The sequence below is a fragment of the Aedes albopictus genome, chromosome 3 (assembly GCF_035046485.1).
Source record: "Aedes albopictus strain Foshan chromosome 3, AalbF5, whole genome shotgun sequence".
NCBI lineage: Eukaryota > Metazoa > Arthropoda > Insecta > Diptera > Culicidae > Aedes > Aedes albopictus.
In genome coordinates, this window is record NC_085138.1 from 59652910 (window position 1) to 59680685 (window position 27776).

The window sequence follows — 27776 nt, forward strand, 5'->3', positions numbered from 1 at the left end:
AGAACAGATTACTATATAACTAGAGTACAGAAAAACCTGAGAACTAGAAGAGTGGATGACCAGTAGAAGACCAAAAAGTATATTAGATGATGATAATGGTTTTGATCTACCATCTATTGTAGCAAGGCAGCTGCCTATAGCAGTGGAATAATCTGAAAAGCAATTTGATGAAGATTGTACTATTGTTAGTGGTCAGTCATTCTCCTGTATGAAGGGCCAAAAACGGTTGTGCGGACCCGCAAGCAGAGACACTTGCGCGAAACCCACGTCAGGGGAAAAGAATCTCCTTCCAGAAAAAGTTGTCAAAAAACAGCTGGATTGACAGAATATTCCCAATAGATGGCGTCGAAGAGCCCGCCCTCAATCCACGAAATGTTAACAACAAGAAGGAGGCAGCTCCAGGTTCCTGTCCAAATCGTTTCAACTGGGTGCTTTGATGGTCCCTCCTGTCGAGTGAAATTTGAAAGAGAATATTTTGAATATACGATTGCATTTTTTATTCGTTGATGGACTTTCGAGCAAATCTTCGAAGAGAAAAAAAAAACTCACGCGTCAGTTTGCATTCTAGTTAGCAGCTGAACGAACCATGCATTCACTGCACCAACCAAAAGTGTGCGTTCAATGTTGTTCTTGTTAGCTGTGGCAAAACCCATTCTATGGGAAAAGCGGTGGGAGAATATTTTGGTGGGACTAAATTGTTCAGGTGTGGTACGGGGTAAAAAAAGCAATAACATACATAAGCATTACAACCTATCTCATTCTCTACACCTCCCATTCCCAATATATGATTAAATATGTATATGTAATGTATGTATGATTGTATGTGTACTAGACCAAAAAGTATATTAGAAGGCCTAAAGTGATGAAAACGCTAAAAGAACAAACGACCGCAAGACCAAAAGATAAGTACGCCAAGAATTCAAGCAAATAGTCAACAACAAATGTAAAACCAGAAGACCAGAAACCAATACGAGTTAAAAAATATTGCACTTGAAGACAAGATTCGAAGTAAAGATCAGAAAAAAATAGAGACTAAAATAGTAGATATCCAGAACCCGAGAAAATAAGAAGAACTATATGTAGGAAAGTTCAGGAAACCAGTACAACAGCAGATTAGAAAACTAGCGCAAAGTACGACCAGATAGTCAGGATGGCTCCAAGATCAAACAGTCAGGAGATCAAAAGATTAAAAAAATAAAAAAAAAATATTTAAAAAAAACGGAAATAGCAGAGAACCAAAAGACTAGAATACCAAAGTTCAAAATACAAGAAACAAAAAATATGCACACCAGAAAACAAGATTGGAAGGGTAGACTACAAAAAACAAAACACTAAAATAATAGATATCAAAAAGCTCAGAAAACATAAAAAAATAATAGAAAATTAGGAGATGAGCTGAAGAAGAAAGCTGACTATAGTATGTTCCGATCGTTTTAATATAATTTTTGCGTCAAATAGATGGAATTCGAAATATTGGTGAGTATATGATACAAAATCCGTAAAACTTAGCAAAATTTCCACAAAACGATTAAAATTTGTAATATTTTCGATGAAAGAACATATCACTTTTAAATTTTTAACTCTACTTCTACATAAAATATTACACGTTACAGAGTAACAGAAAAAATATCAGCTCGATCGGAGCATTTGTTACGAAAAACGTGTTTTTGAAGGGTTGAGCTTTACTCAAAAATAGAACAAAAACTGATTTCAAATCGTCAGCCTTGTGTGGAAAGTCGAAGAAATTTCCGCTCTACTGCAATATTTTTTTTCTTCGCGTTTTTGAATTACCGGAATGATTCTACATATACTGAAAATGATCAGAGAAAATGACACAAATTTCCCAAATAGAGCCGATCTACTGATACCAGCTTACCGAGTTCAAAAATGCTGTAAACTAGTTTAATTTATCCATCTGTACATTTATTTCAAGGAGTTTTTACTCTTAAGCAAACCTTAACGACGCTAATTGTTACAGTTAGGTTTGGATGCATTTCTATTCTAAGGCATTTGGCATTTACTCTTCATCGAAAACTATTCATCGCGAACAAATTCCCCGATGCATTTCTCCCCAACGGAATGCCACCTATTTCCATATGCATCCTTAACATGTCCACCACCAGCGGCGAGCTCATTAGGAGCAGCAGGACAGACCGGTGGAATTCCAAGCTCTCGTTAACAAAGCAACATTCCTGTTCTGACTCATATCAATGCCCACCCGGCAATTCTGCCATCGCCGTTGTCGTCGTCGTCATCATCGTTAGCAAACTTTTAACCTTTTGTTCTTACTTCTCTCGTATGTTTTCAGATACCCCTTCGACGCCGATCTCGCAGTCACCGCAAAGTTCGTCCTGCAGTCCATTCACCACCGGGTATTACAACAGCGGAGGTGGAGGAAGTGCAGGATACGCCAACGCCACCACCACCGGCCAGGTGTTCTTCCCACAAACCCCCAACGGAGTGTTTCGTCCGGGTGGTGGTGGTGGCATCGGAAGCTACGGAGCTACTACAGGAGGAGTGTTCTTCGGACAGCCACCAACCCCAAGTCCCAGTGGAAGCAGTAGCCACAGCAGCCAACACAGTGCCAACAGTCCGGAAACGGCGGCCTGCTCATCCGCGCCACCGATTATGTAAGTTCCTCTTGCTCAACCCATCCCAAGCCAAATCACACAATAACTGGGGCCTGTTCTCTCCTTCCCCACCCACACAGTCACCACTTTCCATCGAGCTACCAACTGCCCAGCACCTCTAACGCCAGCACCGCAACCACCTGGCCCCACGTTCCCAGTGGACACCTTGGAGATGGAGATGATTCGAGCGAATCGGATTCGTCTCAGCCATCATCCGGTTCGGATGGGGACAGTATAACCGCCCCCATCGCCGGATGCAGCCCGCACTGTCTAGGACTGCTGGGACCGCCACATCACCATCTGCATGAACTCCTCGATGCTGCTGCTGCTGCTGGAAGTGGTAGCAGCACCGGCGTCAGTGGCAGTTTCAACAATGGCAGTAGCAGCAGCAGCAGCAGTAGCAACAGCGCCGGTGGTAGTAGCGCTATGGTGCCGATGAGTGGGTACATTCCACCGCATTTGGACTATATGGCTGGGCGCGAACAGCTGCAGGAGTTTGCCGGCAAGATCCCCCAGCGCAAGAAGAAATCATCGTCGTCCAAATCTTCGAGCAAGTCCAAGAAATCCAAGGTAAGTATAAACATATTGTAAGTCTATGAAAAGTGGTTGAGAGAATAGATAAGATGTAATGATTTCCTAATTGCTATTATATAGAGCAGTGGTTTCATCGAGGTTATTCCAAGTTACTCACTGAGTAACCAGGTCTTGGTGGTAGAAAAATATTTTTTAGCTCCCAGTATGAGCGCCCTCGCAAATATAAGAAAACCAACCTAATTTTTTGCTTCTATTCAGTTAGTGAAACTTGGAATTATTTCCACCTTGCTGGACATTGCATGGTGTTTTTATCGATAGTTTTGAGCCCAGCATAAAAAGGCAAAGGGTATCTGTCAAATATAGGAAAATTTCCTGTGTTATTTAAAAAAAATTACGACCTCACAAGTTTCAGCAAAATTGATGTGAATATTCTATTTTTAGCGATTATGGACGCGTAAAAAAGTGTTTTTCAATATATTGAAATGCGCTCCTTCGCACCTTCATCATCTATATAGAAATTTCCAACTTTCTACGCTCAGTGATTCAGGCAGGAGTTCCTCCAGAGATTCATGCAAATTCTTTTCAGAATTTCCGTCATGTATTCCTCCATATATTTCCCTAGAAATTTATCTAGCATTCCCCATAGATAACTCTAATAATTTCCCCTCGGATTCCCTAAGGAATTCGTTCAAAAAGTTTTCGTAAGAAGTTCAACAGAATTGTTTCAAGAATCATTTCAAGATTTTTTTCTAAGAATCTTTACAGACGTTCATCTGTGCGTTTACCCAAGCACTCCTAAACCATTTTTGTTTTCAGAAATTTGTTTACAGATTTCTCCAGGAATACTTTTGGAAAATTGTCCAACAATTTCATTGAAGGATTTCTTCAAAAAAAATCCTACGAATTCCGCTTTTTTTTCCAAGAATTACAACAATGGTTTCTCAAGAAGTTTCACCAAATATTTAACCAGGAAACTCTTAAGAAATTCCTCCTCAGATTTTTTCAAGAACTTCTCATGGATTTCTTCAGATAGAGATTCATTCAAAAGTACTTCCTAAAATTTCTACACCAAAACCTCCATTTAGGTAATGAGTCGGGACTGCCTAAATAGAATTTTTACCTAAATGGATTCATTACCTAAATGGATCCAATTTATTACCTAAATGGATTACAAGGTTGCAAAGAAGTTCAACAAGGGAGAGTTACTAGGAGATTTAAAGGAGATCATGCGAAGTTTCAGATGGCTTTCAAGGAATTTCAGGAGGGGGTGGGTTTCAGGAGGGGAAGGGCTTCAGGGGCGTTTTCGGGGGTTTTGGAGGGTCTTAGATCAGAATTGTCATTCAAATGACTAGCTGGGCACGAAACTCAAAATACCTTGCGAAAAACCCTGCAAAATTCCGCCAGACTGAAAAAATATTGAATGTCGGGTCAAAGTCGGGTCAATTTTTATCGTATGTTGGGCCATTGTTGGACCAACATCGAACAACTGTTGGGTCTATGTTGGGTTTGGTGGCCAAAATAAAAACAGGTAAATGATAGGTTGATGTCGGGTTTGACGTCATCGATTCTGGAGCTGATATCAATTGAATGATGGAAGGATGGTTGATTATCTCAATTTCAGCTGGAAATGACGCTGGATACTGACACTTCTCAACACTGCATGGAAGGGGGGGAGGAGTTTAAGGGGCAACATTGCATCCCCCTCCCCCCATACCCACCCCCCTAACACCACTCACTACTTCTTTCCCATAAACCAATCTTACACATAATCTTAAGTACTCCAACTGATCTGAACACAATCAAATTCCATTTAGGTAACGTTACCTAAATGGAGGGACCTAAATAGATTTTACCTAAATGGATCCTACCTAAATGGAGGTTTGAGTGTACAGTGATTCTATTGAAGTTTTATTTGGAAATTCCTTCAGGGGTTCTTTCAGGAATTCCTACTGGGATTCTTATAATTGCTCCAGCAATTTTATCAAAAATATCTCCTGGAATGTCTTTATAGATCCCTGCAGATTTTTTAAGATATACTGCCATGGATTTTTCAAGAGCTTTTCCAGATATTGCGCACAAATAACTGTTAAGTTATTCAAGATATCCCTTTTGAAAAATTAAAGGAATCTCTTAAAAAAATCCTGGATATACATAGGATGTCATCGGATTTGTTAAGAAACTTTCTGGGTGACTCTTATTTCACCCTAACATTTTAAAGCTTCTTGAATAATTTATTTATGTCCCCCCTCAAAATGTTGAATTCTGACCAAAATTTCCCGAGGGGGGGGGGGGTGATGTGACATAAGAGAAAAACGAAATTTGTGTCAGCTTAAGTTGTCTTTAAACTCTTTACCCGTTACGAGAACGGGTAAAGCTTCAATCAAGCAAGCAATCAAGCCCAAATGTGTACCAATGATGCACATTGGTAGATTAACAAACATTTAAAATTTGAGAATTTTTAATGCACTAGAGTGCATAGATGAAAAGTTACAGCTTGTTGAACTTGTTTGTAAGAGCAAAAAAAAGTTGCCTATCCCAAACATTTTGGCCATCCCCTGTACTTTTAGAAACTCCTAGAAAAAAATCTTAAAAATTTTCTGGGGGAACTCCTGGACAATAAATCCTGAAACAATTTGTGAAGTTATCTCTGTAGCAATTCCTGGATGAATGTCTACGAGAATACCTGAAGAAACACTTTAAGATACCCCTTTATTCTCAGCGATACTTCTGGAGGAAAAATGTTAGTAATTGCAAGGAGAAAATGTTTGAAAAATTTTTTGAGGGGTTCCTGACAAAATCCGTAGAGGAATTTCTCAAGGAATCTCTTTAAAAATATCTTGTATGCAACGCAGACAAAGGTACTGGTGTAAGCTAGGATGGAAATCATGAAGAGATCTTTCGAATAATTTCTGAGGAATCCCTGGAGGAGTTTCTGGAGGAATCCCTAGAAGAACTCCTGGAGATACTTCTGAAGAAATCCGTAGAAATATCCCCTATACTACTCCCAGAAGTTTCTGAAAGCAAAAAATGGAGATATTCTGTTGAGAACACTGAAGAAAGAAAATGAATTTTTGACAAAGTGTAGAATTAGCTTGATGTTAAAATACACATTGATAAAAACAAAAAAACAAAAATTTGACAGAATCTTTAAAATAATACCCGAAAGAACTGGAGAACGGTCCGCATGTATATATAGTAAACATTCTCGAAAAATTCTTTTAAAAACGCACAATTTCCAAATAAATTCCGTGAAAGTCCGTGAATAAAAAGAGTATGAGAAATCTGTGGAGAAAATCAAGCAATCATTTCTAAAATGTTTCAAGAAAAAAAAATGTGAAGAAAACCCCTTGAGGAACATCTGCAGGAATCTCCGTGCCTTCGTGAAAAAAGATCTTCTAGCAAGCCCGTGCACAAGGGAGGGGTATTGGGGGTTAAACCCTTTCTATTTCTGATACATATTCCGTACACTAGGCGCCCCTCCGCCCTTTGCCAAAATTAGGAAAAACCCCTCCCTTGTTGCCTTTTCTGTGGATGGGCTGGTCTCCTGGCATACCATCTTTAGAAGACTCGTTTTGAAGAATTCATGGAGAAACCCCTGTAGAAATTACATAGAATTCATAGAAATTTCATAGGACTGATTGATTGATTTGCCTTTATTATAGAGACTTTCAGCCCTTGGCTGGTTCATTTCTTTTTCTTAGGGAATCTCTAGACAAATTTTAAAAGATATAAAACAAAAGTTCCGGGACAATAATATGGGAAAATTTCTGGTGAATTTCTTCAGAAATGTTTGAAAAAATACATGAAAGAGTACAAGCGTAAACTTATGCAGCAAACCTTGAAGGAATTTCACATAGAATCGCTTGAGGATTTTCAGGAGGTATTACGAAAGAAATTTTTGAAGAAACCCGTGAACCAGTTTCAAGATAAATCTTGTGATAAATTTGTAGAGAAACTGCTGAAAAAGTCTCAAGTAAAATTTCCGGGGGAGTTTTTTGAAGAATCTGAGGATTGCTGGAAAAATGTTCAAAGAAACGTATAGACACTATAGAAAGAGATACAAATAGGTATATTTAGAGAAATTATTGCTAAGGAAAGCTACCCTATTTTGCTCAAAAACTTAAAGACGAGTGGAGATATCGCAGTTCTGACCACATTATCAATGATTGGTTATAATTTATAGGTATCTTTGTCGTCGAAAAAAAATTCATGTTTTTCAGTCCCATAAAATTGTTGACAACTTCAGGCGCTGACCACTTAACCTTGTGATAAGGACTTCAAATTTTGACATTATCATTTCATAGCTTAAACGATCATTTTCCAAAAACGAACTTCAAACATTTCCATTTTCTGCAAAATAATGGAATACCTAGGGACTTGTTCGAGAATTTTTCCATGGATTTTTTTTAGGAATTCCTCCACAAAGTATATTGCAAATTATTGTGAACATTTCTATGGGAATTCCTCGAACGACTCCATCGGGCCTTCCATCAAGGCTTGCGCAGGAAACTCCTCCATGTATTGCTTTGGAGTTCTGATCATTATTCCGGTAATCCCTATAGAAAATTATTGAGATTTTTTTTCCAGAACGATTTTTCAAAGTATTTTTTGGGAATATCCTCCAACTTTTTTTTTAATTGTAACTAGGATTTCTTGTTATATTTTTCAAGGGATTCGTTAATTTTTTTCCGAAGTTGCTTGGGGACTTCGACTAGGGATTTCATTCAAAATTTTCCCTCCATGAACTTCTTTGGGGCATTTTTTTCTCAGAAATTCATTCAGGGATCATTTATCTATAATGTTGTTGAGAATTCCTTCAGAGACTTTTTGGTGAATTCCATTCTATGAAGAATTCTTTCAGGAATCCTTGGGAAACTTCCGCAGGGATTTATTGGACAATTCTTGCAGATATTATTTCAGGAGTTCATCTTTTTACGTTATCCACTGGAATTTCTCCGAAGAAATTATTTAGCGATTCCTGATGATTTTTTGCAAGGGATCGTTAAGAAAGCACCAGATTTTCTGACGGAAATTCATCTAAAAATTCTTTCGGGAATTTCCTCCAGGATTTTTTTACAATTCCTTTCAGAAAATCATTGGAAAATTCTCCAGCGATTCATTTTATTGAAAGTTTCTCAAAAATTACTTCGTAGATTTCCTCCAAAGCATTCTCTTAGTGGGATTCCACCAGGCATTTTTATTACTTAGGGTTTCTTTGACGAAACTTTTGCTGAGATTTCTTAAAAAAACTTCTCAAGGAAATCGCTTAAGAATTAATCCAGAGCTTTCTTCAAGAATTCATCTGAGGGTTCCATTAGCAAATTACTTTAAGAATTTATACGAGAATTCGTTGAGAAATCATCTTTGGAAAATTCATTTATTGATTCGTTGCGGAATACCTTGAATTCCATCGGAAATTTCTTCTGGTTTTTGAGATTATTTGGAACATTTATCTATGAATCCTTCGATGATTTCTTAAATAATTTTCAGAATAATTCATCCTAAGATTTGTTCAGAAATTCACCCAAGAATTCTTCTGTGAACTTCTCCAGGTATTCCACTGATATTTTTCAAGTATTCTTTGCAGTAGTTTGACAGCAATTACTTGGTTATTTTTTAGTAATTCGTAAAAAAAATACCTCCAGATCTCCAAGTCATTCAGGCGTTTTTTCGGTTAACCCATTTAGAAAATCATGAGAAATTTCTACAGGGATTCTTCGGGGACACATACAGATAATTTATAATTGAATTCGCGCAACGATGTTTCCATCAGGACATATTCTAGAACATTATTTTGATAGTTTTCGAATTATATCTTCAAAGAAACCGAGAACAACTTCTCAAGAGTATCGTTGTAAACGTTACCAGATATGTTTGCAAAAAATCGTCCAAAGACTCTATCGGCAGTGTTTTTCAAATTTTCCAACAACAATTTTTGCAGGGATTAGATTATCTTCCCCGGCATTTTTCGAGAAATCTTTGGAGAATTTCTACAGCGATTCTAGGGATTTGTTGCCAAATTGCTCCTGAGATTCCTTGAGGACCTTTTTTAAGAATTCTATCGGGAATTTTCAAGGAATTTCTTCAGAGATTCCTCAAGGATTTTTTCCATATATCGTAAGGAATTAGCGGAAGGATTCGATGAAGATTTTTTCAGGGATTCTTTCCGGAATTTACCCAAGCATTTAACCGGACGCTTTCCGTGTATTTTATCGAAAGTGTCTGCAGGGCATTTCTTTGGGAATTTCTCATGGAACACCTTAGAAATTTTCCTCAGGTATTCGTTGGGAGATATTACCAAAGAATCCTTGAGGAATTTTTCCAGGCAGTCTATGAGAATTCTCTCCAAGATATCATTGAAAATTTCTCGAAAAAAGAAATCAATCTTAAATTGTTCATGAGGCTCTTGAGCGACACTCCATACCGAATTTCTCCTGGGATATCATCGAGGAGTCTGATAGAGATTCCATCAAGAAACTTTTAAGATTTTTGGAGGAATTTCTCCAGGAATTCCTAGTGGAATTTTATAAGGGATTTGCTGGGGGATCCTTTCACTGATTTCTGCAGCAGTTCATCCACGGACTTCATAGGCAATTGATTCCAACAAGAGTTTCTGCAAGGGTTTCTTTCAGAATATTTCTTGGGAATCCACATTTTGTTGATGAATTGGAATGATACTTGGTTGGGTCGCTCACGAATGGAGCTCCTCGACTCTGTTAGTTCTCATAGCGAGCAACTGAAAACGACCGCCGCAGTTATTCATTTTCAGCTGAAAAACAAGCACTGAGACTGATACTTAGCAGCCCTGCTTTCAGGATTCCTTCGAGAATTTTTTCAAGAATATCAAGAGGAATTTTTCGAAAAATTCGTTGGAGAATACATTCAGAGAGTCAATTGAGAGCTTCTCCAAATATTTTGGAAAAAAATCTCTTCATATTTTTTTTCCGGGTAATTTGGCATTTCCCTGGGAAGTTTATCAAGATATTTCATTATTTTGCAAACGGGAACAATTGAAAAAATCATCTTTTTGAACAAAAAAAATAGGGAAAAAAATAAAAACACTGATATAATTTTTTTTACGAAAAATATTTATCGTTCACCCTCTTAAAAAATATAAAGTATTTTAGGCCCATGTCTCCACCAATTTTCGTCTGATTTCAAGAACCAAAATCTCATTCAAAAGATAATAAGTCAAAGAAACTTAAAACAGAATTAAGGTGAAACTTTTTCAAAAATATTTGTAAATAAACTCGGCTACAAAATTGAAAAAAAAATAAATTAAAACTTTCGACAGTGTCGCTGGAAATGGGGTCAACAACCTAGTGTGGCTTCATGGTCGTGCGGCTAAGGTCACCAAGCCTTTAGTCGCATCGTGCTAAGGAGCGCGGGTTCGATTCCCGCCGCAGCTGTCAGGAAAAGTTTTCGGCTGTGCCACTGGGCGTTGCATGCTAGTCCGTTGTCTAGTGTCGTGCTTCCTTCAAAGAGCAAATAGCTCACTGGAAGCATAAAACGTGTCCGTGTTTTTTAAACAAAATTTTAGATGAGCGTGGTAATAAAACCTATGTTCTTTTAGTTTTCAACTGCTTTTCGTGGATCTTAGCTGAACAATCTAGAAAAAAAAATTAAGTAAATTAACTATTGATGTCATCAACCAAAAGTTTGGGGTTACTTAAGTTAAACATTAGAAAGTGATTTGTTTCTTTTATTCAATTTCAAATCTTTTCGACAGTGTGTATGGTGTTTTGATTGGTCAGGTTGTTTCTTAAGGCTATTCTATACTTGACTATATTTTGTAGAAAACTATTGATTCGATAGAAGAATTGAAATTGAAAGAATCCCATGCTTGAAGATGGAGCTTTTTGAATATTTTCAACTGATTTCCGATAGACTTGTTTGCATGACAAAAGTTACGATGAGTACTTTTACACATAAAAAAAATATTTGTATTTATCCTTTTTTTCTCTTCAATGGTATCTGCAAATAAATGATAAAACAAATCGCCCAATAAAAATTGTAAACCCCATTTTCAATCAAACAAACAATGGTTCGCTTCGAATCAATCACCATTCGGACAAGTATTGATCGACACACATCTAGTCCGATTGTGGCTGCACAATCAATCAACACGTGCCCCTGCCTGGATGCTAACGCCCTCTCATCAAGCATTCCCAATCATCATTAGAATCAACACCAACATGAGCAGCATACAATCGCACCAACAACCTAGCCCTGGCCCCACCACCCCCGGTCATCCCCGAGTCACGGATGCTCCGACAATCCAAACAAATCTCAAAAAAACATAGTATATTTAAACAGAGGAAAAGTATCGGTAAACAAACCTCCCACCGACTGACTGACTGACCGGGAGGAGGTGATACGCGCCTCGGCTACCGCGGCTAGAACAAACTCTCATCTCACATGGGGCGCGTCATCGTCGTCAAGCGAGGTGGTGTCGTTGCACATGTAGGATATGATCGGTCGGTGGGTGTGTAATGGAGCGCGAGCCCCGCGAGGTGTGTGTAACTACAAATAAACAATTTCTCCCTTCTTTTCATCGGAATACAATGATCGTTTTTTTTCGCTGGTGTGGATTTGTTTTGATTGAAGAATTACTCTTAGACGGATGATGATGCTGCACCGGCCTGATGAGCGAGCCATTCAAGGGAAGAAAACTTCTAAATCACGGTTCTGGTCGGTTTTATGCGTTTTGTATTTATAGCTATCATGTGCAGTTGTCTTTGATGCCATTAAACGACGCGATCGAATTTGTCATGGAGTATACATGCATTTAATTTAGAAACTCTGCTTGCCTGCCAAGTGCATTAAATGGTACCTTTCGCGTCCAATAGAATAATTCAATCTCGGAAATCAGATCCGCTAACTTTGCGTGGGTAATGTAATGGGTTATATATAGTTTCATATTAAGTGACAGTGACAGATTGTTGAGTTCGATTCATTTGATCAATTTTCGACCGCTAAACATAGTGGATCATTCTACGTATTGTCCTTACAGGAATTTTTTCGTCATATTTTTTGTTTAAAGCAAATTTTCTCAGGAATCCGAAAAAAATTTGAAGTGGAAAAAGTTTCCCACAAAATTTTACACATTTGAGAAAATTCGTAAAGAAAAGCCGGGAAAACTATGTCCAAACTCGCCGAAAATTTTCAAAAAAAATATTTTTGAGAAGGTTATTTCATAAGCTTTTATTGCTGAAATTTTAGGAATGCATTTTTTTTTCGTTTCTGAGTTATGGCCAATTTTCTAAAAAAATACCATATAATATAGGCTTACATGGTCATTTTTCACAAAATTCCTCATAACTCAGGAACGAAAACAATGCATTCCAAAAATTTCAGCAATCAAAAATATTTTTTTGCTAATTTTCCGCAAGTTCGGACATAGTTTTCCCGGCTTTTCTTTACAAATTTTCTCCACTGTGGAAAATTTTGTGGAAAACTTTTTCCACTTTATATTTTTTTTTGATTCCTGAGAAAATTTTCTTTCATTTTCTAAAAAGAACTTTGTCTCTACGATGCTTCGTTCTTGAGTTATGATTTTTCAAAAGGTTTATATGGCACATTTGGACATTTTCAAACAAAATTGGCCATATTTCACAAACGAAAAAAAAAGTGCATTCCATAAATTTCAGCAATTAAAATTTATAAAATAACCTTCTCAAAAATATTCTTTTGAAAATTTTCCACGGGTTCGGGCATTGTTTTTCTGGCTTTTCTTTACGAATTTTGTCAACTGTGGAAAATTTTGTAGAAAACTTTGTCCAGTTCATTTTTTTCTCGGATTTTTGAGAAAATTTGCTTTCAAAAAAACTTTGTTTTTACGATGCTTCGTTCTTGAGTTATGATTTTTCAAAGTAAGTAGTGTCAGGGAAAGACAAGAAATTTCCACCTGAGTTTTCCGGAAAAATAGGCGACCCTGAATTTTTCTGTTTTTTTCTAATTCATTTATCCATGAGCCCTGCCGATGGAAAAAGTTTCATGAAAATCTGAGACCCTTCGGCCTAATTTGTACGATAATTTAAAAAAATGCCCTTTTGCCTGACAATTATCTTCTCAGAAATCTTCAGAAATTCGTGGATGTGTATTGCCTTCAGACATTTCTTTAGGAATTCCACAGGGATTCTTTTTGATATTCCTCTATGGTTTTTTCTTACGGTTTCTTTAAAAGTTACTCAGGAGAATCTTCTAGTAGTTAAATCTCTAGGAATTCCTCCACAGATTGATCCAAAAATATTTTTCCAGCGGTAACTTCTTTACAGTTTAATGCAGGAATTCGTCCAGCAGGCATTTCTTCGGAGATTTGCTGTTCTTCAGGGCTTCTTTCAAAAATTGTTCCGGTGATCCTTTACCCCACCTAAGATGATGTTAGGTTTTTCGCACCACGGTGGCGTAGTGTACGTTTAGCGGGCCTGTCCGGACCGTATTCACCCCAACATCCTACTAGGGCTAAGAATGTACCGTGATGTTTTCTCAGGAACTCTTTCATTAATTTCTGCAGGATTTATATTTTAGGCATTCCTTAAGAAATTCTCATAAAAAACTGCTCAGGGTTCTGCTTATTTAAAGAATTCTTCAAAAAAATCTGGTCCTTGTCTACATATCCGTTCAGAGCTTGTACAAGAAATTCTTCTAATAATATCCCCAGCTTGGAGTTCTCCCAAGGATTGTTTCAGGAAACCCTCCATAGATCCCTTGAAAAATTTATTCATATTTTTCTTCACGAGTTCTTCCACTATCTTCATCTAAAATTTCTTCAGGAATTTCAACTGAATGGTTTTCTAGCGAATGCTTCAAACATTTTTCTTAGGTTTCCTTCGGCACTTCATCAAGGGTTTCCTTTAGAAATATCCTCAGAACTTTTTTTTTTTCAAAAATTACTATTCCCTTAGAATTTTCCCTTGCAATTTACTTTAGAAATTCCTTCTGAAGTTCCTCGTGAAATGCTTTCAGAAATTCCTTCAAATGTGTCCTTAGAATTTCGTCAAGAACTGCTTCAGAGATTACTTCAAATCTTGCTTAGGGGAATTTCTTCCAGTAATTCCTTCAGAAGTTTTTCTTGAGAAAATCTCGGAGTTCTTCCTGGTATTATGCAGAGATTCCTTTAGAGATTCCTTCCAGGATTCCTCTAGCATATTTTTGTGATGTTTCTGTAAAAACTTCCGAAAAAAATCCTGAAGGAATCTCCGACGGAATCCCATGATATGTTTATGACAGAATCACAGGAGCAATTAAAAAAAGAAATTAAAAATTAAAATACAGAAGGATTCTCTGGATATATTTCAGAAGGAATCATAGAATAGATTTCTGAAAATGATCCTTAAGGCGAAACTGGAAGCATTTCCTCATTTGCTGGTTTTTGATTTTTTATTAAATAACGAAGCAATATTTTTAAAATCGGTTTTCGTGCACATGTAGAGTATGGATCAGGGTATATTCTGATTTTTTTACGCTGCAGAAAATGTTTTTCGTTTTTGCAGAAACCATTTTTGAACAAAATTTTACTAAAAAATGGTTTCTGCAAAAACGAAAACCATTTTCTACCGCGTAAAAAATTCAGAAGATACCCTGATCCATACTCTACATGTGCACGAAAACTGATTTTAAAAATATTGCTTCGTTATTTATTAAAAAATCAAAAACCAAAAATATGAGGGAATGCTTCCAGTATCGCCTTAAGGAGGAATATCGAGAGGTATGGAAACGTAAAATTCTTCGAAGAGACTTGAGAGGAATTTTTGAAAAAAAAATCTTGCAGCAATACCTGAGAAGCTCTTTGGGAAACCCATGAATAAAAGAATTTATTCAGAAAAAAAATCTGGAGAAGTTCTGTTACAAAGTTTTTCTTTAATTCTTATCCACTTAACCTAATTTACAGCTCTTCTGTCCACTAGGGCACTATGTGAGCCAATTGGCAGCTGTACTCCCACTTTCGTACAGCGCCCAAATGTATTCTATTATTCTACTATATCGAACTGGTTGCTTTTCGCGCTGCCTTCACTTTCTACCCTATCATGGTAGAATGATGAGCACGAGGATGTTGATGTGTGGCTGTTGGTTGTTCCTTTTTCCAGTCCAATTGGAGGTCCATTATGAGTAGCCGTTCACCAATGTTCAAGTATCCGGGTCCGTTTGACCATGGATTTAGAAGAGGGTCAGTGTCAGCTGTTCTCACGGGGGAAAAGGAACTGACGAAAGTGTCGGGGCTGGGATCGAACCCATGACCAGGGATGCCAGATGATTTTTCCAAAAATCTGTATCAGGATTTTAGAAAATCTGTATTTGTCTGTATTTTAAAACTGTAACTGAAAGCCAAAAAACACCAAGTTTCCGTAGATTCAGTCAGACCCCGTAAGAAATCTGTATGTTGCATATGTAAATTTTCGTGTCCAGAATTTTGCACGAACATTTCTATTTGCAGTAAGTTTTCACTGAATGGTGTAAATAGCAGAACTTTATGATTTTGCATGGTAAAATAAATATGTACATTATTAATTATTCTAAACTTTTACGTTGCCGAATTTTTGTGAAAATTTCTCCAGGGATTCTTCCAGGAATTTTCCCAGGGACTTTCCTGGGAGTTTCTCAAAAAATATCCTGAAACTGGTTCACGGGTTTCCGCAAAAATTCCTTTCGAAAATCCTCATGGGATTCTTTAAAGGATTAAAGAGAAAATTCCTTCAGGGATTGCTACATATGTTATGCTTGTATTTCTTAATATTTTTTTTAATATTTTTGGGGAAATTCCTCCAAATTTTTTTCAGGAGTTTTTCTATAGAATTTCTCCGAAAATTTATCAATGATTTCTTCTTACGTATCTTGAAAAGATGCAATTCCAGGAGATATTTTTCTTTAACAAACATTCAGAGATTCTATCAGACATTCAGAAACATGCAGTTTGTATGAAGAACTAGCATAATTTAAAATACTCAAAAATAGAAAGATTATAAAAAATAAACTTTAAGAATCATTCCAGAAATTTTTGCCTACATTTCTACCTTAAGGATTACTCCATTTTTTCAGGGTTTTCTTTGGAAATTCCTTTAAAAATTCTCAAAAGACTTTTGTGGAAAGTTCCTACAGGAGTTTATCCTATAGCTCCTTGAGGTATTCCTCCAGGCATTGCTTTGGATTTGTTCAGACCTTTCTTCAGGATTTTTTTTATTTTTTTTTCCAAAAGATTCTCTCAACAATTGCTGCAGAACTTCAACTAATAAGCATTATTCAAAGATTTTGTTTCTAGAAATGTTTTAAAGAATATTTGTAGAGGGTTCTCCGTTTTTTTTTTAATTTCTTTATTGGTTCTCTAAAGAAATCTTCCAAGAAATCTCGTCATAAACTGCAAGTACCTCCAGCAGTTCTTCCAAATATCCCTTCAGAAAATCCTCCAGGGAATCTTTAGAAATTCAATGAAGGATTTCTTAAAAAATCCACAAGGACCTTTGTCTGCATTTTTTAAACAGATTTCTCCAGAAATTCTTTCACGGATTTTCCAGGAATCCCTGCAGAAATTTCTCAAAAAATCTTTCATTGATAGAGTTATTCCAGAAGCTTATCAAGATATTTTTTTTCATTTTTTCTAAAAAAAAACATGAAGGAATTTCTGCAGGAATCACTGAACGAATTTCTCAAAAAAAAAAAATCTGGGAGAACCCTGGGTAGAGTTTCCGAACAAATCCCTTTAGGATTTGTGAATAATATACTCCAATAATTTCAGAATTTTCATTTTTTCAGGAAAACTCCATGAAGTAACTTCTTTATTTTGAAATTTTGAAGAAATCTGTGGAAATAAATATATCTTCACATACGAATTTATGAAGAAATCTAAGCAGGAAATTCTGAAAGAAATAGTTAGAAGAAGTAAAGTTAGTGGTAAGAAAAAAGAAAATCGGGTTAAGTACTGTTTCTTTGAATTCCACTAAGAATTTGCATCCTTTGACAGATACGTATTCCGACCTCAACTGTAAGGTCGTCTTCGATATCTCGTACTTGACTCGACTCCAGTCAAGTCCAGTCGAGTCAAGTACGAGACACTGAAGGCGATCTTACAGTTGAGGTCGAAATACGTATCTGTCAAGGGATGCAAATTCTTAGTAGAATTGAAAGGAACAGTACTTAACCCGAATTTCTTTTTTTACACCCTAGAAAAAGTTCCCCAAAAACTTCCTGGGGAAACACCTGGAGAAACATTTCGGGAAATTCTTTGTGGAACGCATAACAAAACATTTGCAAAGATCCCAGAAATAAATTCTTCAGATATTTCTTAAGGAATTTCCGTTGAAATTCTTTGGAAATATTTCTGAATGAATTTCTCAAAGAATCTGTGCAGATAATAATGGAGTTATCCGTCAACAAGAAATTTTCGATATTTTTTGAACAAATTTCCAAAAAGCGTGTGAAAGTTTTTCTTGCTGGAGTTTAAGAAGGAACCCTTCGAAATCTATTCAAAAGAGTTCCTGGAGAAATTAATCAAGGAATATCTTAAGAATGCCCTCTAGAAATTTCTCAAGGAATCTCTGCAACAATGTCTTTAAAAAAATCTTCCCATTACCGGTGTTCCATATACTAGGCGCTTCTCCGCCTTTAACCGAAATTAAAAAAAAAAAATCCCTCCCATGCTCACGAGTAAAAATACTCACTCACCTTACTCTTTTGCAAGTAATGCTCATGCTGTGAGTTACTCACGTATGAGTATACTCATTGGTGAGTAAGACCTCGTTTCTCACTTGCGAGTATTACTCACTTGGTCGTTTTTTTTCATGTGGCTTGTTTCTATTACTGTGCAAAAAAATAGGATAAGTAATGGCCAAGTAGTGGTTTCGCTTCAAAATCCTTCAGCAGGCCTTCTCTGTGCTTCAACAAGCTAAGTTGGCCAAAATTGCTAGGGCGTGATATTCACATCCAAAGGACCTGAGTACAATTCACGTTCGCAGTTCTTTTCTTTTTATCTGCAAGGTAACGTTGAGAATGTGCAAAAAGTTCCATCACATATGACGTGTTCCTTTTGCTACATTCGATGCATCATATTTTCGCAAGTTGTTTTCGTACTCTGTAGTTTACAAAAGCTCTATCGATTTTTAATCTTTAATACAATTGTATAGTTAGTAACTCAGTTGTTTGAAAGGTTTCGATTCGATATTATTATTAAAAAAAAACTATCATTATTTTGAGTTTTCGACGAAAACATTATTCGTAACTTTTCTCATTATTTTTATTCTACATATAAGAATGGAAAGCATAAAGAAATCCTGGTCTTTTGCCTAGCAAAGTTTCCATTTTTTTTAATTTTTCATGTTCAGTACTTCAAACTTAAATTTTCCTTACAACTTATTATTTCACTGGAAATTCGCGACTCTTGCAAATTGTCAAGCAAACAGCAATACACATAAAAAAACAGCAAATATATAGTTTATTCGATTTTTTCAAATAACAACATTATCTTTGAAAACTTGCTGAAAAAGTTAATTTTGAGCGAAGGTGTAAAAATTATATTTTACAAGATAAAAATTTCAATGTATTAAAAACGTAAAGAAGCCCGTTCTTAACGTATGCTTATTGCATATCTAGGACGTTTTATGTTTCGTAATATTTTTTTTATGAAATTCGATTCGAATGAAAAATTTTCCTTTAATAGAATGATTGAAAATTGAGGTCAAATGTGAAAAATATGCATAATTAAATGGCTTTGTACTCTCAATAATTTTTATCACTTTATTTTCCACCTTGCGTGAATGTATGAGGAAACAAATATGTGGAGGAAAAATCTGTATCATGATCATGAAATCTGTATTTTTTCTGTACTCTGTATCCTGTCTGTATCAACCTCTAAAAATCTGTATAATACAGAAAAATCTGTATATCTGGCATCTCTGCCCATGACCATCTGGTTATGAAGCAGACGTGTGACTACTTGCACCACGGACCCCGGCTCTTGCAAAGTTACTGGAAAGTACTCATGGAGTGTACGAATCTCTGTATCCCTAACAGAATATTTCCCAAGTGACATTTTGATGACCAATTAAACTTGTAGAGGTTTTTTGAGCCGTCATTAAACCTGCTACTTTTGTTTTGAGGTATGGGTATTATGAGAACCTCTTCTAGTTCTTTTTGACTGAAAAATGTTACTAGGATAAGAAAAACACCTGAAAAACTTCTGTAAATAGCCAAATACCTTTAAAAGAAAAACCTGTAGAAATTCTTAGGGAATATTTTTTGAGAAATTTTCGAATGAATTTCTTAAAGAATCTGTGCAGAAAATCTGGAAAAATACATGGAGAAATACGCAAAAGACCTCCTGAAGAAATCTCTGTATCAATTTCTGAAGGTATCACTGAAAGTAATGATGCAAAAATCTCTGGAAGAATCTATGTTTAATTTTCTGGATAAATCTTGATGAAATTGTTTTGGAATCCTTATGGAAATTCTTGAAAAAGTCGCCGGATAAATTTGTAAAGATATACATGTAAGATTTCCTTGAAGAAATCGCTGCAGGATTTTTGAAAAAAAAATATTAGGAAGATTTCCGATAGATTTAGAAAAAGATCTAAGAACCCACCCTAAAGTAAGATATTTTTTTTTTTTAGGGAATATCTGAACGAACGCAGGGAAGAATTCCTGCAAGAATTTCTGAGGAATGCTGGAGCATTTTCCAAAGAAAAAATCATGAAAGATTTTATGAACGGACTCATCGATCCATGAGTTTCTTTAAATCTATAGAAGATTTCCAAAAAAAATCTTGGAGAAATTTGTGAAGGAATCCCTAAAGGTATTTCCGAAGAAATTTCTACAAAAATTTCTTCAAGAATTCCAAAACAGATGAACCAACCTCGGTCTGCAAATCTTTCTAATAAAGACACCTTACCTCACCAAACCTAACCTAAGGGAATTCATGGAAGAATTTATAAATTTAAATTTGTAGAAAATTCTTAATAAACACCTGGAACAAAATTCTAAAAAAAAACCCAAATTAATCCACCTAGAGGTGATAGTGCCTTTCTCGTCGTATATGATCTCACGATCTTTCCGTCGACGTAAGTCAAAGTGTTCCTGAATCCTGATATTTTTTAAGAAAAGCAAGCATTTTATCAAAGCCATCATTGAATTGACTTAAAACTTATTGATGGCACATACTCCGACGTTGTGTGCAGCGTAAAAGCAGAGCTGAATAATATCAGATTTCTCAGTTGACTGCTTGAGTACCTTCACTAACATTGGGAGCTGATCAATATCAAGACGATACTAACAAGCTAAGATATAACTTTTTACACATTCACAGATCACTTTGCGGTCTTCGATAAAGTTTTTTCTGCACATTCTAGGTTATATTTTATTGACCGTTAAAAACAAGAATGTATTGAGTATCGGGAGACGTCTGTTTGTATGTGGGTTTAATATGTCAAGATTTTGTTCTCTTACACATATTTATCGCTTGCATTGATTTTATTTACTTTCGTAGTTCCGGCGAAGCATCAAACGCTGGTTGTGCAACCCTACCAGTAGTCTCTAATGTGGTATGAGCCTATTTTTTAGTTAACCGTTCCTCAGGTTATTAAAAAAGCCGTGATGTGATGTGTCGCATGGTACATTTGGTTACTTTCCGGAACAGGTTCCGGAGCACCACCGGGTCTCCCAAATATAGTCTGAAGCAATATCATTGCTAAAGTACATCAGGTTACCTAAAAAAACCACGATTTGATTTATCTTATGCATGGGTACAAATCACTTTTACATTTGACCACTTCCTTTTTTTAGTTTTTTTGTATTTGTGAATTTTAACTTAATGCTAATTCTTCACTTCCAGTGGGACACCCAGAACTAGTTTCGGGACACTACCGGTTGTCTAAAATATGGTCTGAGGCTATGTTCTTACGAATCGATCATCGTGTTATCAAAAAAAGGGTCTCCAGTTGGCCTAGTGGTTAAGGCTATGAATCGCCAATCCGGAAACGGCGGGTATGATTCCCGTTCCAGTCGGGAACATTTTCTCGACTTCCTGGCCATAGTGTATCATTGAACTTGCCTCACAATATACAAATTCATGCAATGGCGGGTAAAGAAAACCCTTCAATTATTAACTGTGGAAGTGCTCTAAAGAACACTGAGTAGAAGAGAGGCAGGCCAAGTTCCAATGCGAACGTCGAGCTATTAAGATGAAGAAGAAGTTATCAAAAAAGCTGCTATTTGATGTACTGTCAAACCCCGCGTATTCATCACTCTTTAACCCTAAAAGGGATACCTTCATGGCCTCAGTTTCGTCACCTCGCTGAGTGTGTTCCATCGAAGACGAGCTCTGAAAGGCGCCTGGGGTCCAATGGACCCCAGGTAACCCTTTTAGGGTTAATAAGACACTTTTTAACTTGTACCCCGCTCATTCGAAATTTGTTGAATTAAAAAAATGATCAAATGTCACAACACTGTAAATACAAATGATACGGTATTGTGATGTTACTTACACCCGCAGCGGCTCCTCGTGCAGCTGCTACTTCTGAAAGTTCTAATTTGGTGCATTCCGACACCTGATCCGTTTGGTGATCAACCGCAGTGAACTTCGGAAGCCAACAATCATAAAATGTACAAGCTATCAATTCGTACCACCACAATATCTGTAAGATTTGTGTTCAAAAACAAATCATACAATCTAAACAAAACTAAAATAGAGTTAGTTTATCGAACTGAAAGTTTACACAGGTAATTTGACAGCAATCATTGTCGAATCAGCGTGGTTTTATGGTACGACACGCATGGATTTGATTCAATTTCACATTTACAACTTTCAGTTCACATTTTACCACTTACCGATTGTCCCTGATATGGTCTTAGACTAGTTTCATGCAAATTATTAACCAGTTCTCCTAAAAAGTCGCAAATTGATGTAATGCATGTATGGGTTTGGTTCATTCGTGCATTTCGCCAGTTCCGGCGCACTCGAATCTGGTTCCGGAACACTACTGACCTGAGACTATTTTCTTGCTGACCGTTCTTCGCGTTATCGAAGAAGCCGTTATTTAGTGTGCTGCGTGTATGCGTTTGGTTTTTTTTTCTACATTTGACCACTTCCGTCGGGGCACCTGGAACCGGTTTCGGCACACTATTGGTTTTCCAAAGTATGGTCTATGATTTTTTTTGTTAACCGTTCATCAGCTTACCTAAAAAGTCATTAAATGTGTTTGGTTCTCCTTTACATTTGACCACTTCCGAAGGGGCAACCGTAATCGGTTGCGGAACAGTACCGGTTGTCCCCAATATGGCCGGAATCTTTTTTTTTGTCAAATCAAGATGCCTTAAAATCCGCGATTGGATGTGTCGCTTGCATGGGTTTGGTTCCCTTTTATATTTGGCCATTTCCGGCGGGACACCCGGAACCGGTTCTGGATCACAACCGATTCAGATATGTTCTGAAAATATTTTCCTGCTTACTGTTCATCAGGATATAAAAAAAGCCACGATTTGATATGTCCCTTGCATGGGTTTAATTAACTTTTATACCTTGCCACCTCCGGCGGAACATCTGGAACCGGTTCCGATATGGTCTGAGAATGCTTTCCTGCTTACTGTTCATCAGGTTATCGAAAAAGCTGTGGTTTGATATGTCACATGCATGGTTTTATTTCAATTTTATATTTGGCCACTTCCGACGGGACACCCGGAACCGGTTCCGGGACACAACCGGTTCAGATATGGTCTGAGAATATTATCCTGCTTACTGTTCATCAGGATATCAAAAAAGCCACTATTTGATATGTCGCATGCATGTGTTTTGTTAACTTTAATACTTGGCCACTTCCGGCGGGACATTTGCAACCGGTTCCGGAACACTACCGGTTCCGATATGGTCTGAGAATGTTTTCCTGCTTACTGTTCACCACGTTATCGAAAAAGCCGCGGTTTAATATGTCGCATGCATGGGTTTAGTTCACTTTTATGTTTGGTCACTTCCGGCGGGACACCCGAAACCGGTTCCGGGACACTACCGGTTCAGATATGGTCTGAGACTATTTTTCTGCTTACCATTCATCAAGTTATCGAAAATGCCGTAGTTTGATGTGCCGCATGGATGGGTTTGTAGCGTTTTCATATCTGGCCCCTTCCTGGAGTACCGGTCCGGAACACCTAAATGGCCATAACTCCGGAACGGCTGGACCGATCTGAACCATTTTCAATAGGAAACAATGGGACCACATTCCGCGTCGAATGAACCGTCGGTCAATAAAATCGGTTGAGGTTTACTGCCAAAAAGTGATGTGAGTTTTTTTGTACACACACATACACACACACACACATACACACACACATACACACACACAGACATCACCTCAATTCGTCGAGCTGAGTCGATTGATATATAAGACTTGACCCCTCCGGAGGCTCTATCAAATTTTCGTTTTTGGAGTGAACATATAGCCTTTCGGTACACCTTGGTGTACGAGAAAGGCAAAACTTTGGAGGAATTCTAAACTTTTAATTTCCTGAAGGAATCGTTTGAAGAATTGGCCGGGGTTCTGCTAAACCGAACTAAGCGCCAAAAAGTTTATTCCGAGATAATTTAGCTTCAAGTTCAACCACTCAGAAATAAACAACAGCTAAGATTATTTGAAACTTTTTCGCACACATGTAACTTACAAGCCTTTATTAACCATCAGAGATGAAGAAAACATGTAAATTATTTAAAACATGTAAATTTAATTCCTCAGTGCTTTGCACTCAGTTCACTCTGGCTGAACAAAAACATTGGAATATGGTTTATAGTTCAGTGTGGCTGACTGTGTTTCTTTATTTCAGAGAAAACCAGTCGGAATATGATAAAAAAAGTCTCGATTTTTCAGTGTCTATGAAGTTGAAATCGATATCACTCACAATCCTTTACATGAATCAGAGAGGACGCGTAGTATGGTAGCACAAAGGTCTCAAAATAGTGTGAAATGTAAACGGCGGAAGCCCTCCCAGCTCAGCCCTTCCCATCTATGTTTTTTTATAGGCGGTGCATGTGCTGGCACAGAACAAGAGTAATTATGTCAAATGATGTCCTTGCATGTCCTGAGGTCCTGAGATGTGAAAATGGAGCAATTTGTGTACTTCAAATTTATACTGGTCGAAGAAAACCATGAAAATGATCTGCCATAGTGAACTAAGACAAAAAAAAAATTCGAAAATATTAAAGAGATTCGAACTTGGGTCCTTTAAGTGATAACCAAGCACTTTACCTCTAGGTCATTTTACTTAGCTGAAGGTCAGTTGTTAAGTCTGAATCAAGTTCTAAACATTCTTCTCAAGCATGGTTTTCGTGAAAACGCCATTTTTCGATCAGCCAAAGCGAACCAAGTGTTTGATTTTTTTCAAGCTTTATTATTCTTATTATCCTTGTTGTTCAATGACGGCTCCTGGGTTAAATAATCAGTATGAGGTGTATCAACATAACGCATGTATTCAAAGCCAGTTCATCTTTGTATTGTTGAGAATAAATTGATTTTTAAATGCAGTGGATTTGGTTCGGTCTGGCTGACTGTGATTTGGAAAAATGGCGATCAACGCCATCGAAATCCAAATCGATCCTCCAACACCCGTATTTTTGATTACGTGTTAAATTCTCTCACAGATTGTTACTGTGAGTCGGTTAGAAGTTAGAAATCTGACAGCGATGAGGAAAACTTGAAATGTTCATCATTTGGACCAAAACTAAAATATTTCGCTGATTCTATAGAATGGTTTACAGTTCACTCTGGTTGGATGCAATTTTATTTTTTGTATGTTCTGCCAAACAGAAATTTTGAATTTACTCCACGAAGAGCTGTCAGAATTACTGGATTTTTACACGAAAAGAAGATCATCATATTCTTCATCTAATGGTTAAGAAAACTCAATTTTTCAAAAAATGGTCTTTGGTTCGGTTTAGCAGAACCCCGACCAATTTGTGGAAGAATCGTGTAGGAATGAACGAAGGAAACTCATGCAACGTTTTCTCAAAGAATTCTGGGAGAAACTTCTATAGTTTCCTCTGGAGGAATTTCTGAAAGAAATTGTGGAAAACTTTTCGAAATAATTTGTGGAGGATTTTTTTAAAGTAATCTATGGAAAAAATTTGGAAGGATTGCAGGGATGATTTTATGAAGCAGTTCTAGGATAAATTTTTGGTAGATTCTCTAGAGATCTGCGAAGGCATTTTCCAAAAGAGGAATAAATGAAGGAATTCTCAAAAAACCGTGGAATTTTAACAGAATTCTGGGAAAACTTCTGGAAAAAAATCTATGGATACATTTTTAAATAAATCTCTTGATAAACTTCAGGAGCAATATCTCGAAGAGTTTTTAAGGAATTTCTAAAGAATTTCTGGAGAAATTCATAAATGAATTTCTGAAGAAATTCAATCAAGGTTTTCTTAATTAGGGTTATTCGTCAATTATTTAACACTACCCAAATGATGAACAGTTTCTGAAAATTTTATTATAAATCTTACTTTAAGTTATTTTTGCTCAACGATAGCGTATGATGTAAATGCGTATACATGTGTGTCACGATATTGCTCCAATTAAGTTGAGAAATTATACATATTTTACGTAAAAAACATTTATTGAAAATTTTGTACTGCTAAAGACACGAAAACTGCACAATTCTTAAGATTAATTTTAAGAAATTGCTCTTATGAAATAAGCTTTGCTGGCAAATCGACCGCAAATATCAAAGTCACACCATAGTTACAAGAACTGGAAGGATGTCCTTAACAGTTTAGCTCGTCTTTGATGGAACACACTCAGCGAGGTGACGAAACTGAGGCCATGAATGTATCCCTTTTAGGGTTAAAAGCACATTTTGATCGTAATTACATTTTAAAAGAATGTTTTTCTTATCACACTATCATTATGCATCTAAGATCCAATTGTTGAACACTGGCATAACCTACGATGTTAGCATGACTGTCAGTCTAATTTATTTGCACTTGAGTAACTCTCGCTATTTACAGCTTGTATTTAAAAATGCTTACGGTGGGGATTTTCTGAAAGTCTTTGCCAAAAAAGTAAAAAAAAAACATGCAATTGGTTACGTTTGTTAGAGCCACAACAAATTTTGCAGACCCCTCGATTTTGGTCAAATGGTGGCTCATTTAAACCGTTATAACTCGAAAGTTTCGCCTTAAACCACCTCAAAACGAAATGTTGTTGAAAAGAGAATTTTTTGATGTCATGTATAAATGTCTCAGCTTTCAATTGAAGCAAACATTTTGAAAATCGGTGATGAAAAAAAGGTATCTGTATAAAAATCCAAAATGGCGGCACAAAATCAATATGGCCGATCCAACTTTTTATTATTGTAAATAGTAACTCTATTTTTCCTCTTTTGAACAACATTTCGTTTTGAGGTGGTTTTAGGCGAAACTTTCGAGTTACAACGGTTTAAATGAGCCACCATTTTACCAAAATCGAGGGGTCTGCAAAAATTTGTTGAGGCTCTAACTAACGGAGGGTCCATCAATTTGAGTAACTAATTGCATTTTCCTTATTTTTTTAGCGAGGACTTTCATAAAATTGCCACCTAAAACATTGTTGAAGATAAAGTGTAAATAGTGGGTCGGTCTCAGCTAGAATTACTCACTTCGTTTTTTTACCAAGCGGCGTTTTTTTTTTCTTTTGAAAGAGGTGGGTTTACCACTTCCGATTTTAAAATAATCATCCTAATTACTGCTCAATTTTGATCATCTTATATCCCAGCCGGATGTATGATGTCCAGTCAGAAGTGAAATTCTTCACCTATTTACCTACCATAGGCAATGTTTGCATCCCATGCACATCAAATTATATTGATCCTTTGATGAGTAATATTACTACTCATAACACGTAGTAAAAGAGGTTCATAAAAATCATCATTATCCATCTTCCCCCAGCGATCCCCTGCGGATCCAACGCTAAAGCTGTTGCACCGCAAATAAACCAATCGCCTTCGCCTGCCGTACCCAATCCATGACGACCGAGGCTACTGTGTGGACGCACGGCTACCGTTTATCACTTGGCATATATTAATTATTTTTTTTGCAATATACCTTCTCACTCGCTCCCAACAGAAGGGAAGAAGGCAGCTGAGCCTCCAGTCAGCATCGGCCAGCATCTCCAGCAGCAACGGAACAGGCGATTGAGAAGCATAAAAGCCTTCCTTCGTCATGCTATTTTTCCATTTTATATTTTAGCAAACGGCAGACTGCATCGTGGCGAACCTAGGGCCTCCATCAGCCGGACTGAACTTGAAAGTCATTGTGGTGTGCACTGGTGCATTGCATACCCTCCCCGACTAGGAAGGTGTAACAAGGCTTTGGGAGTTGAGCATACTTCATTGTGCCTGTCACACGATATACGGACCTCAAGAAGCAGAATGTTTCCAAGTTGGAACGCTTAGCCAACAGTGGAGCTTGTTCCGCAGATTTGCTGCTTGTTCTCTGACTTAGTTGATTGAAGCGCTGGAATAATGCTGTGGAGCCATGGGTCCAAATCCCTTCAATATAGAAAAAAAATCTTATGTTTTTTCGCTTAAGTTGATCATTAAACACACTCTGTGTGTAAGAATTTTACGTTCACTCTCTCCTTTGTGTGGATGATATAATTTTATCAAGGACAT

At 36.9% G+C, this 27776-nt stretch overlaps 1 protein-coding gene across 2 annotated transcripts in view; it reads left to right on the forward strand.

The window, feature by feature from the left end:
• The window catches only part of LOC109399760 (cell death protein hid), a 315664-nt gene that overhangs the window by 248160 nt on the left and 39728 nt on the right, over nucleotides 1–27776 (forward strand). For both annotated transcript variants that reach the window (XM_062859939.1, XM_029871273.2), the window contains 2 exons: nucleotides 2309–2630; nucleotides 2711–3200. In XM_062859939.1, coding sequence (XP_062715923.1) covers nucleotides 2309–2630; nucleotides 2711–3200 — 812 coding nt within the window. The remainder of the gene's footprint in view (nucleotides 1–2308; nucleotides 2631–2710; nucleotides 3201–27776) is intronic.